The sequence below is a fragment of the Centrocercus urophasianus genome, unplaced genomic scaffold (genome assembly GCF_019232065.1).
Source record: "Centrocercus urophasianus isolate 14NV4802_14NV808 unplaced genomic scaffold, USGS_Curo_1.0 seq_293, whole genome shotgun sequence".
NCBI classification, from domain to species: domain Eukaryota; kingdom Metazoa; phylum Chordata; class Aves; order Galliformes; family Phasianidae; genus Centrocercus; species Centrocercus urophasianus.
The window spans coordinates 732-13,101 of NW_024884859.1; the positions used below are offsets into that span (position 1 = coordinate 732).

General features: G+C 56.6%; 1 protein-coding gene across 5 annotated transcripts in view; it reads left to right on the plus strand.

Moving 5' to 3' along the window:
• Positions 1-12,370, plus strand: part of FOXP4 (forkhead box P4) — a 38,291-nt gene that overhangs the window by 731 nt on the left and 25,190 nt on the right. For all 5 annotated transcript variants that reach the window (XM_042828330.1, XM_042828334.1, XM_042828332.1 and 2 more), the window contains exon 2: positions 11,573-11,771. In XM_042828330.1, coding sequence (XP_042684264.1) covers positions 11,589-11,771 — 183 coding nt within the window. In that variant the 5' untranslated portion in view covers positions 11,573-11,588. The remainder of the gene's footprint in view (positions 1-11,572; positions 11,772-12,370) is intronic.

Here is a 12,370-nt window from a genome sequence, read left to right on the forward strand (position 1 = left end):
GGGGGGGGGGGGCGGTGCGGCGGCTTTCGGGGTTCGGTGCCTTTGTTCGTCGGGGCGGTGCGCCGAAGGGGCTGCAGGGAGGGAATGGGGCCGGGGGGGTAACAGCGCATCGCCCCCGCGGTGGGACGGCCCCGCCCGAAGGATCCCGGCGGGGTTTGGGGTGGGATGGGGGGGGGTTCGGTCCTTCCCCGCCGGTGTCACACGGCTGCGATTTGGGGACGGCTGCGATTTGGGGACGGCCGCTCAGTGCCGCGTCGGCGGAGCGCTCCGGAGCAGCGCCGGGAGGGAACAAGTGGAGCGCGGTCGGCTTTTCATTTTCCAGCTCAAAATCTTTTTTTTTTTTTTTTCCTTTTCTTAAAAACCCACCGACCGAACCCAAAGCGCGGTGCTGTCTCCCCTTCTCCCACCCTCTCTCCCCCCTCCGTCGCCGTGCGCTTTTAATTCGGGTAAATCAGAACGCTCCGTGCTGTGCTGGGGGGGTAAAGTTGCGTTGGGGCTCCGCTCTGCTTTGCACAGCCCTGAAGGAATCCTCTCCCGTTCTTCCCGGAGCCGCCAGTCGCGTTGTAAAGCAATAAAAAAATAATAATAATTAGTTCTTAGTTTCTGTATTAAAAGCTTGGCCGAATCAGAAGTAAGATTTACTTTTTTTTTTAATTATTATTATCATTCTTTTATGTATTTCTTTCTCTGTGTTAAAAATCTCCGCCGTGCGATGGGGAATCAGTGCGGTGCAGTGGGACTCACTGGGGTCTGTGTGATGCTCCCCCCCTCAATTCCCAACAAACAGAGCTCTGGAGCTCCTGCAAAACCCGACTCTGAGTTTCTTTCTTTCTTTCTTTTCATGAATTCCCACCTTTCCTTCAAGTCTAAAACCCAACAAGCCCCCGGGGGTGGATGGATGGATGGATGGAGAAATAAGCGGGTTTGTAACATTTCTCGTGTTCCTTTCCCCCGCCTTCTTTTCTTCTTTTATTATATTCTTTCCTCGTTTCAATCTAGATGAACAACGGGAAAAGGCCGTGGGGTGAAATTCTGTGTGTGGTGTGGGGCTGTGAGTGGGGCCGGGTTCGGGGGCTGATCTGTTTATGTATGAGCTTGTATTAATTATTGGGGGGGGGTTGCTGTTGGGGCCCCCCGGCTCCGTGTTTTGTCAGCCCGTGCGTTGCTGGGAGCAGTGAATTCTGTTGAGCTGCTGCATGGAGCCTGGATTTGGATTTGGGGCAGAGGAGGAATAGGGGAAATCCCCCCCATGCCGGCCTCAGGGGGTGCCCCCCAGCAGCAAGGTCCTGGCAGCGCTGTGTGTGGGGAAGGGGAGCGTTGGGGCTGTGCCTTCACTGAGGGAAGATGCAAGGAGGCATAAAGGTGCACTTTGGGGTCGTGGCCTTCCCTCCTTCCCTACCCGCCCCCCCCCCCCACCCTTCTCACCTGGGAAAAGGTGGCGTCGCACTGAGACCCCCACCGCTTTTCTGTCCTCCCTCCCCATCCGTGACTTTTATACAGCCGTGTTTAAAAGTAGCACGCGGCTGTGGCTGTCGGTGCCGGGGGCTCAGGAGGGCTCCTCTCGCTGCGGGATGTTTTCCCTTTGCCGGGCTCCGTTGGAGCCTGGAGCGCTATGGCTGCAGGTTGGGGAGGGGGTCCAGCAGTGCCCCCAGCCCCACTAGCAGTGAGCGCCGGCAATCTCCTGCGCCGCGCTGCGCTGTCCGCTTTGATTTCCATCTCCTGCGGCTGAGCCGTGAGCTGGGGACGGAGCGATGGGGGGAGCGGAGCCGGAACGCGCCCGGGCTGGGACCCGCCGAGCAGCCCGGCGATGGGAGCGAGCGGCCGGGTCCTGCGGACGCTGTGCGGGGCCGCGCCGCTCGCTGCGATGCTGCTCCGGACTGGAATCGCTTTGCAAAGTTCTGCTCCGATGTAAAGCCCGCGGGTTGCAGGGAGCGCTGCCGGGGATCGGAGCGCTGCGGGGAAACGCGTTTGGGAGCGAGGAGGTCGGGGGGGAGTTGGGCCGAGAGGAGATGCTGCGGCTGTGCGCTGTGCTCGGGAGCTGTGAGCTGGGCCCGGGATGTCCGTGCAGGGCTGTGCCGAGTTACAGTGCCGGCAGCGTTGCTGGGCACGGCTTGGCTCAGTCCCATTTCTTCTATGAAAAAAAAAAAAAGAAAAGAAGGATAAAAAAGTGAAATGCAATAAAATAAAAGCTGCTGTTGGCCGCGTGCTCGGAGCCGTCAGCTCAGCCCGGCGCTCCCCGTCCCCGCGTTGGCAGGGAGCAGCGCTGCGCTTCGTGCTCCAGCAGAGCTCCTCCTGTGCTGCAGGAATCGGGTCGAGCAGCACCAGAAGCTCGGACACAGAAGCACCTCGGGGCGGTGGTGTGGTGGGGTTGGTGTGGTGGTTCTGGATTTTGTTTGTTTGCTTTATGTATTTTAGTTCTGAGCAGAGCAGAGCATGGCTGGGAAGCAGAAGGGGTTTCTTGCGGCTCCTCTGCCTGCATGCGTTTATCAGAAGTGTGGAAGGTGCAATAATAAAACTTTTTTTAATTTTTGTTTTGGTTTGTTTTTGAGGAGGGGCAGAAGATTCCTTTCAGGTACGCAGGCAGCTGTGAAAACAGGCACCAGGAATAAAAATCTTTTTTAATGTACAGGAGGGGGGGGGGAAGAAAACCCCACCGGGGGCCCCGCTTTGGAGGCGATCTGAAAGCTGTTTATTCTGCCTCATTGGCAAAGCTTCTGCACGTGACTGTGCTGAGAGGTGGCACAGGGACCCCCCCCCTTTCTCCCTTCCACTGGTTCTGCTGGGCTGTGGGGCTGTGCTGGGGGCTGAGCAGCTTGGGGCAGCAGGCAGTGAAGCAGTGCATTGCCGTGCACCTTGCCCAGCTCCTTGCACAGCTGCGTTTATTGGGGCGGGATGGTTTGGCTGTGCTGGGGGGCTCATAGGATGCAGAACAGCCACACGTTGCCCAGCACCGCAGCCCAGCTCTGTCCTGCCTGCCCCTCATTGTGTATGAGCACGGAATCGATCCTGCACACCATAGGGTTCGGTGAGTAACTCTTATTGCTGCTTTCCTGTCAGTTTGTGAGGGGCTCTGCCCTCTGTCCATGTGTTCGGCATAGGGACCTCCTCTGAGGAGCTGTCATGTTCCATGTCACAGTGTGCTCAGTTTCAGGGACGCAGCCGCCGGGCTGGGTGGGCAGGTGGGTCGTGTAGGGAAGAGCAGCAGGGCTGATGCTGGGGTGCACTCTGGTTCCCCCCCAGCAGTGGGTCTGTGGCTCCTTGAGGTGTGTGGTGACGGTTTGGAGACACGTTGGGTGCCCTGGGATGGTGCCAGCACGGTGACTCCACTCAGCCAGGTAGTCCTGGAGCTGCTGTCAGCCCCAGTGGTAGAACAAGGATGGAGATGCGTCCCCAGCCCCGCCGTACGCAAGCAGAGGGCTTTGGGGCTTCGGGCTGTTCTTGGGAGCCTCTGTGCATAGGCAGCAGCAGAGCTGTGTGTGTTGCACATCAGGAGAGGTTGGCTGCCCCAAAACCTGAGGTTGGCACAGAGGCCTCGTGTCGTTGTCTTGGTGGAGCCCTGCAGCCTCGCCCTGTGCAGGGGCTGTGCTGGCTTCGGGGCTGCAGCGGCACAGAGTGCCATCTGACGTGGAAGCGGAGCAGGGCAGCGGTGCCCAAGCAAACCCCAAACCTGTGGCAGTGTGCGTTCTGCCTGAGGCATCTCCTCCATCTCTGCCCTAGAAACAGCCCCACCTGCGGCCCCGTGTCCCATCCTGTGTGTGCCCGATGCTGGGATGGCAGCTCCCCGCAGCAGCGCGCGGCTCTGAGGTGGGAGATGAGCGCGGTGACGTTCACCTTTCTGGGGGTGGGACAGGGGGAGAAAATGAAGCGCATGGGGGGCAAAGTCCTTTAGCTCCAGGCAGGAAACGTGGATTTTGAAAATGTGCTGTTCAGGGCACAGCTGCAAAAACCACTTCTGCTGAGATGGGTTTGGGTGGGGATGAAGCCACAGCGCTTACGAACACCATGCTGGGAGATGTGCGCACGGGGGCTGCAGCAGAAGCAGGGCTGGGCTGCAGGTGTGAGGTGGGAACCAGGGAAAAAGGGGGAAAATGGACAGTGGGGAGCTGACAGCACACCTCGTCCTGCCTCAGGGCCGCGTGCTGGGCCAGCGGGGACGCATCACACGGAGCCGCCGTGCCCATCAGAACTGCGAAGGGGAAGAGAAATGGGGAAGGAGCCCCGACCCCCCCGCACGGGGTGAGGTGTGCCTGGGCGGTCCCACGCTGGGATTTGGGGCCACGCTTCCCTCCCGCAGCCGCACGCGTTCCCCTGTCGCCGTGTCTGCAGGCGGAGGTTGGCGCTTTGGTGCTGCTGGGGTTGGGTGCTGCAGCGCTCTGCTCCGTGCGCCGGGTCGCAGCTTGGCTCTGCTGCCCTGGGGTGGGGAGCTCGGGGTCTCTGGATCCTCCCCAAAGGTTGCTCCATTCAGGCTGTTGGCACTTCGCCTTTTCAGCAGATTTTATTGATACTTAACGTGGCGCATTCTGCTTTTAGGATCTCTTTGTGAATCCCTTGAAGCTTTCCCCTTGATGCTGGCAGGCTGCAGCCCGCACAAGCAGCTCTGATGGCAGGGAGAGCTGTGGCCTAAATCTGGGTCAGGCTTGAGGCTGTGGGATCAAACAATGCGTGGGCCCTGCAGGTGGCATGGAGCACAGCCCTATTCTCGCCGTGATGCAAGGGCATTGAAGCAAGTGGCTTCAAAGCAGGGTTAGGGTAAGCAGGTACCCAGCAGGGCTTGGGGCACGGGGATCACCGGGGGGGTCATCCCTGCTGGAGTCAGTGCTTTGTGCAGTGTCCCTTTGCTGGGACGTGCCCTGAGGAAGGGGGATGTGCCCTGCCCTGCTGCTCCCCTGCACATCCCAGCAGTGCAGCTCAGTGCCTGGCACTGAGTGTTTTCAGAGTGGCTTCAGAGGGGAAACCATTTCTAAGGGGGGCCGTCTTTCACCCTGCCCATGCTTCAGGGACTTCAGGGATGGATGCAGCTTTGGAGCAGGTGGGGGCTGCAGACCTGCCCCATCTCTGCAGTGCTGGCGGTGATGCCACAGCACTGTACTGCGGCCGCCCACTCTCACTCACTCCAGGATGGGCAGTGGGGTCCCACGTGCAGTGATCCCACTGCACCCCCTCGCCCTGGTGCACCCTGATGCCCCATGGCAGTGCATGGTGGCACTGTGCGGAGCTCTGTGCCTGTGCACCCCAACACCGAGCATTTTGGGGTTCTCCCCGTTGTCAGGAGCACTGCCTGCACTGTGCAGCTCTCAGGCAGTGCAGTCCCTCAGCACAGCTTCCTGTGCTCTGCCCAATCCACTGTGCTGCCATGACTGGGGCACCAGAGCTGTGCTGCAGAGCAGGAGGCGCCCAGGGAAAGTTGTGCCCCACCGCTGCCTTTTTCCTTCTCTCTCCTCGTGAGCAGCAGAATTTCTGGATGGGAACCACACGGAGACGGGACTTGAAGTGGAAAGCATCGGCGTGCAGCAGGCGCTGTGCTGGGGAGAGCGCTCCCCGGGTGAATTTTTGCACAACCGTCACCAAGTCTGGGACAAAGATTGCAGCATCCATGTTCTTCCCACCACAGAAATAATCACCATGTAGTCTTTGCAGCTCCAGGACTGTGGTGCTGTGTTTCTCCTGGGTCTCACCTGGGACACCTCCCTGCTGCTCTCCTCTCCCTCGCTGCAGCTGGGCACTGCGCTCGGGCACCCGTGGGCATTTACCCTCTCAGGTGCAGAGGGAGGGCAGGGATTTGCATGTTGTGTGTGTGTGCACGGTGTGCTGCGTGCAGGTGGTGCTGCATGTCCCCGCTACACACGTGTGTTGGTGATGGGGAGCATAGAGGCACCTGTGTGGTGCGTGAAGGAAGGCGCTTACGCCCCAAGCTGCATTTGCAGGGCAACGCAGGGCAACGCTGAGCAAGATGCTGGTGTCGCAGCAATGCGTCCTGACAGCGTGGGGACACAGCTGGGGCCGCAGTGCCGTGCACATGAGCAGGGCTGTGTGCACCTGTGCATGTGAGGGGAAGCGTTGATGTGCACACGTGAGCACAGGTGTGCGTGCAGTGCTGCGCCCGTGCACTTGAGCAGAAGTCCTTTCCCCACGCGTGTGAGCACAGATGTGTGTGCAGCCCTGTGTCCGTGCACAGCTGCACACAGCCGGGTCCCGTTGGGGAGCAGCGCTGGAGGTGCCGTTAATTATTTTGATGGGGTTTTGCAGCAGAGGTGCCCCGCTGCTGAGCTCTGCGCGGCCCCCATCCCGTGTGGCACGCGCGCCTTTTCCTCCCATTGCTTTTCTTTAATTCCTTTTCCCCCCCCAGGAGTTTGGAGTGGGGTTTTTTTGTTGTTGTTCCCTGTGGTTGTGTTTTGTTTTTTTTTTTCTTTCTCCCCCCACCCGCTTCCTTATGGTTTTTGTTAATTAGATTGTGACGGGGATGGTCTCTATTCAAACGGAGAACCTCGGGGATGCGCGCTCACAAGTGCGCGTGTTGCGGTGCTGGAGGGTTGTGGGGCCTTGAAAGAAACCATTTTACAAATAATTTCTTCATAAAGCTCCTTAAAAGCGAAGCCCCCCCTAATTAACCGATTTGAATTTCCCCGTTCGCCGCTCGGTGCTTCCTCGGGTGATTAGAAAGGGATATTCATTTATGCCTTTTAAACGCCGCCCCGATTAAAATCAGAGAGGTTTTTTTTTTTTTCTTTTTTTTTTTTTTGCCTTCATCAAAATCTAACATCCTTGAGAAATTAATTTGATGCCTCTTGTTATCAATTAATTGAATCTCGTTGGGAGAGAGCCTGGTGCGGCGGGCGCTGTGCCGGCCCTTCCCTTCCCCGTTGCTTTCCCCCTCTCTTCCCCTTCTGCCGCCGCTTCCGAGCGCTGTGACATTATAAAAACTCGGCCCTTCTCCTCCTTATTTTCACCCATCTCATAAAATCAATGAATAAAACTTGCTCCCCCCCCTCCCCCCACCCCTCCTCCCCCGTTCTCTGCAGTTCCTCCAGTACAAAATACCCTTTTTTCGTTCTCCCTTTCCTATAACTTACAGTGGGAGAGAAAAGAAACTTGGTGCTTTAGCAATCTCCCAGCGTCGCGGCGCAGCCTTGGTCCGTCTTTCTTCCTTTTCTTTGCTGGATATTGGATATTTCACTTGAATCTCCCTCTTTTCAATTAAAAGCTCCTTCCCCTCGCCCCGCTCCATTCTCCTCCTCTGTCTCGGCGGTGATTTTCCTTTCTTTAATATTTCAGCTCTATCCCCGGGGACGGATCTGCCCGCGTCTTTTTTTTTTAATAGACTTTTTCTCCCTCTATTAAACTTTTCCAATCTTCATCCCTTTATTTTATTTTATTTTTTTTACCTTCCCACCTTTTTAAGCAAAAAAAAAAAAGTTAGAAAATGTAACTTCCCGAGTGCCCCAGTTCTGTATTTAAATAACTGAGCCAGGCAAACGGCGGCGCCGGCTCCGTTTGAAGTCTCCTCACAGCGAAGGCGGTGGGTTTGGGGTTGGGGTCCCACAGTTGGCCCCGCTGTCTGCCTTTGGGGTGCTGTGTGGTGTGGTTCCCTTTGCTGCAGGAGCAGAGGGGCTGCAGGTGGTTGTGTTGCAGTTCTGCTCCCCTCCAGCCCTGTTCTGCACCCAACATCAGTGTTGGTTCTGCTGCGTCCCAGCACTGCTGTTTTTGGGCCCCTCGGTCACTCCGGGCTTGAAACCTTCACTCTGGACCTCAGACCTTCACTCTATCCGTGAGCATCTGTAGGGAACCCTAAACTCATCCATGATCATCTGCGGGGGATCCCACGTTTCCTCCATGAGTACTCAGAGGGCACCCCAGACTCATCCATGAGCATCTGCAGGGGGCCTCAAACCCACCCATGACTGCCTGTAGGGGATCCCAAATCCCTCCATGAGCATTTGCTGGGGACCCCAAGTCCCTCCATGCACACCCGTGTGGGACCCTAAACCCATCCTTAAGCACCTGTGGACCATCCTAAATCTTTCCGTGCACATTTGCAGGGGCCTCCAAGTCCTTCCATGAGTGCATTTAGGAGATCCCAAACCCATCCATGAGTACTTGTGGGGGATCCCAAACCCATCCGTGATTACCTGTGGGGGATCCCAAACCCATCCATGGGTACCTGTGGGGGATCCCAAATCCTTCTGTGAGCATTTGTGGAGGACCTTGAATTCCCTCCATGAGCACTGATGGGGCACCCCAGACCCATCCACGAGCACCTGTAGGTTACTCCAAACTCACCCACAAGTGCCTGTGAGGAAGCCCCCACCCATCCACGATCACCTGTAGGGACCCCAAACCTGTCCATGAACGCCTATGGGGTGCCCCAAACCCATCCTGTAGGGGATCTTAAGCCCAACCATGAGCACCTGTAGGTTACCCCACACTCATCCACGAGCATCAGTGGGTACCCAGTGTGGGGTGCTCCCACCCCTGCTCCATGGTGGGCGCCCATGGGTGGCACTGGGGTTCCCCCGAGTGGTTGACTGAGGCCCAGGCACCGAGTCACTATTTAATTAGAGGTCCCTGATTAACAAAACTTGGTGTTCGGCTTCCTCCTGCCCTCGTCTTTCCTGGCTCCGAATCAATGGCTTTGATATGCTAATTAGGGAGTAATTTAATTTCAAAAGGCCGCAATTAACAAGGGTGTTGTGGACATGCTGTAGTTAAGCGGCGTAATCTAATTTGCATTAGTAACAAGCAGGGACTAATTAGAAGCTTAATTAGACACTTAGACGGCTCTTGTGTTTACTTTCTTAATGAGATGGAGTGGGGCTCTCTCTCTCTCTCTTTTTTTTAATCTTTTCAAGAGCACAACGGAGGGAAACATGGAATGGAGCCACGTGCCCGGCCCTGACCCTGCTGGGGGGCTTGGGTGGTCCCAAAAAGTGGGGCAGAACCCCCCTATGGAGTCAGAGCATCGTTGGGTGCAGTTGGAGCACCACTGGGTGCAGTTTGAGCACCACTGGGTGCAGCTGGAGCATCACTGGCTGCAATTGCAGCATCCTCGTGTCTCCAGGTGCGCCTGGTCCAGGTCGAGCTGGCAGTTGGGCGACCCTGTGGGGATGTTCCCCCTCGGTCCCTGGGGATGGGGAGGCTGCCCCGTCAGCCCATGCCCTGATCCTGGGGTGATGCAGTGCTCAGTGCTGCCCGGAGGAGTCGCTGGGAGTGAGATGAAAGTGGGAGATGAAAGTGCCTGGAGGTGTGATCCCATTAAAGCGGTGCCCGGGCTTAGCCAATCCTCGGTCCTTTAAATCTCTTCTAATTTCCAGTAATGCTTTAGATTCATTTTAGCTCCCCCGGACTTTTATTTTTAATCCCCTTTCCACATTTCCATGTGTTTATGTGTTAATTAAAGGGTAAAAAGCCATTCTCCAAGCAATCCCGGCTGCCTCGGGTTCGGGGCGGCCACGGAGCATTCCCACTGCTGTGCGTGGGGCTGGGGGCGGCCACCCCATAGATGCCACATCCCTCCTCCAGCGCCCACGGCTCCGTCCCCTCCACACTCTGAGTGTCCGTCAGGCTGTTAATTGCGTTAATTACAGAGCTCAGAGGTGTTAATTGGAAAAGCCCGGTCCCACGGCTGTGGTGTGTGTTGGGGTGTCGGTGGGAAGGAATGGCGCATGGCGGGTTAGCGGCAAGTCGGGATGTCAGGGAGATGTTGCTGCTCAGATTAAGCAATTGTTAATTAAAAAACGACGGTAATTAATATGCTCTGGTTACCATATGGCGCTGCTGAAGGCCGGGGGAGGCGTTTGTTGCGGAAGGTGCTGCAGAAAAAGGGGAAAGAAAGGCGCAGACCTCGCCGTCATCGTTTTTATTATTGTCTTTTTTTTTTCTATCGGGTTTTGTGAAACTTTTATATGAATGGAAATATTTTCATTACGACGAGCGCTTGCTTTTATGACTTCCTGCACAGTGCTGCTCCGTCCCATCCGGGCTGCAAGCTCTCTGCAGTGCGGGGACGGGGCCATCCCCCACCCCATCCCAATCCACCCCATCCCATCCCATCCCACTCCATCCCATCCCATCCCTGCTGCTCCTCACTGCACAGAGATTTCCTCCCATTTCCCAGCAGCTCTCTCCATCAACTCATCCCCGTGGCCAGGAAAGTTGATATCCTTTCCAAAACTCTTTTTTTGGGGGGGTTGTTAGTTGTTTTTTTTTTTTACTTTTTCTTTTTTTGGCCTTTCTTTAATGCTTCCTGTCGTAGCTCTGGATGTTGCTGTTCTCCATATAAAAGTCAGATCTCTCTTTTTGAATCCTGCTGAGGGGTTGGCTGTGGTGAGGCCGTGTGACTGCGGGACCTGTGGGTTCCTTGCGGGGCTGCACGTGTCCAACACTGCAGAGTTTTCTGTAGGAAAGTGAGAAAAGCAACCAAAGAATTGAATTTTTCTAAAGACTCTTTGCTTCTGGGGCAAAGCAGGAGGGAATGGAGCTCCAGCTTTCCTGGCTGCTTCGCTCCTAACGCAGCACCTGCAGGCAGCATCCCTGGAAGTTGCTCAGCTTGAGCTGTCCCAGGGCTGCTGCTGTGCCCACACGCACAGCCCCATGCAGTGTCCTCCATGCACACCCCATGCAGTGTCCTCCATGCACACCCCATGCAGTGTCCTCCATGCACACCCCATGCAATGTCCTCCATGCACACCCCATGCAGTGTCCTCCATGCACACCCCATGCAATGTCCTACATGCACACCCCATGCAATGTCCTCCATGCACACCCCCTTGCAGCAGCTGCAGCATCCCCCCAGTGACATCCCCGTGCCCTGCAGTGCCCCCATGCTCTTCTCCCCATGCACCGTCCCTGTGCTCATGGTGCAGGAGAGCCAGCAGCCCCACATGGGAATTAATGTCAGTCATATACCCTGCGGAAATGACTTCTGAAACGCATATCATCTCAAACATGCAAATGAGAAGCTTGCTTCACCCTGTTTAATATGAATGATCAGCTCCTGAATAGCTATTATTACACGCCACATTTCAGCAATTATGTTGTTCGCGGTTTGTCTTGCTGTCTTTTGGGGCGGGGTTGGGGGAAGAAGGGGGAAAAAAGAGAAGAAAAAGGGAAAAATGGTATTTCTTGTCCCTGTCCCTCGTGCTTTATTTCCTCCTCAGCTCTGAGCACTGGTGGTGGGCAACCAGCCCATGGCAGGAGGGGCTTTGGAGCCCCTTCCAACCCAACCATCCCATGGTTCTGTGATCTTTAAGAAGGTTGTTCTGGCTACTGCTGCTGCATCTTCTGCTTTGTGCCCAGCTCCGCTTGCTCACACCAGCAGCAAACTTCCAGGCTGTGTGCCCTGCAGGAAAGCACTGTGATGCCCTATGGAAAGGTGCCAGCACTGCTGGGATCTTTAGGGGGAATCACGTAGTGTGGGCTCCTCCAGCCATTCTGAAGGTTTGCAACATCGCCGTCTCCCTCTCCTCAAAATGAAATATTTTGTCATTTCTGAACCTGCGATAAACTCTCACATCCTGGTGCTGGTGGTGGGGGGTCACGCTGTCTTCTCACCCTCCTCTCTCTCCTCTGTCCTCAGGTCCCTCTAGCACGTCATGATGGTGGAATCCGCCTCGGAGACGATCCGCTCCGCTCCATCCGGCCAGAACGGGGTCAGCAGCCTCAGCAACCAGCCCGACGGGGGCGGCGGCGGCGGCGGGGGCCGGGAAGGGGCTGCCAGCGGGGACAGCAACGGGGAGCTGAGCCCAGTGGAGCTCCTGCACTTCCAGCAGCAGCAGGTAGGAAGGATCAGCGTGGGGTAACCCAGTGTTGGGCACGGGGTCGTGGGGGGGGACCTCTGGGTTTGGCCGTCCCAAGTCCTGCTCTAATACGGACACCCAGAACTGGTGTCGTGCTGTAACAGGGACGCCCAGAGCTGGCACCCAGCTCTGCAGCCAGCTGCCTTCTGGATATCCCCAAACGTGGTGACTCCACAACCTCTCTGTGTGCTCTGTCATGAGGTTCTCCAAATATTGGGTTTGGGGCAGCATTTGTGTGCACCCACCCCTCACCCCCAGGGCTGCTCCAGGAGGTGGGTCGCACCAAGCCTGGTTCTTGCACCCATCCTTACAGGGACAGAGCCCTGGCAGCAGCCTGGCTGTGCTCTGCAGGGAAGAGTTGCCTGTGCTGGGGTGGGTTTGCACACTCGGACCCCTTGGGCTCAGTGCACGAGGAGGAGGAGAAAGGCTTTAGGAATAAAATGAAGGCCACAGACAGTAAAGGAGGAGCAGGTTTGCTCTGCTTCAGCCCATCCAGCTGGGTGAGTGCTGGGAGCTCAGAGTGCATTGAGATGAATTAAGCTCACGTGCATGGCAGACACGCATGGAGCTGTGTGTGC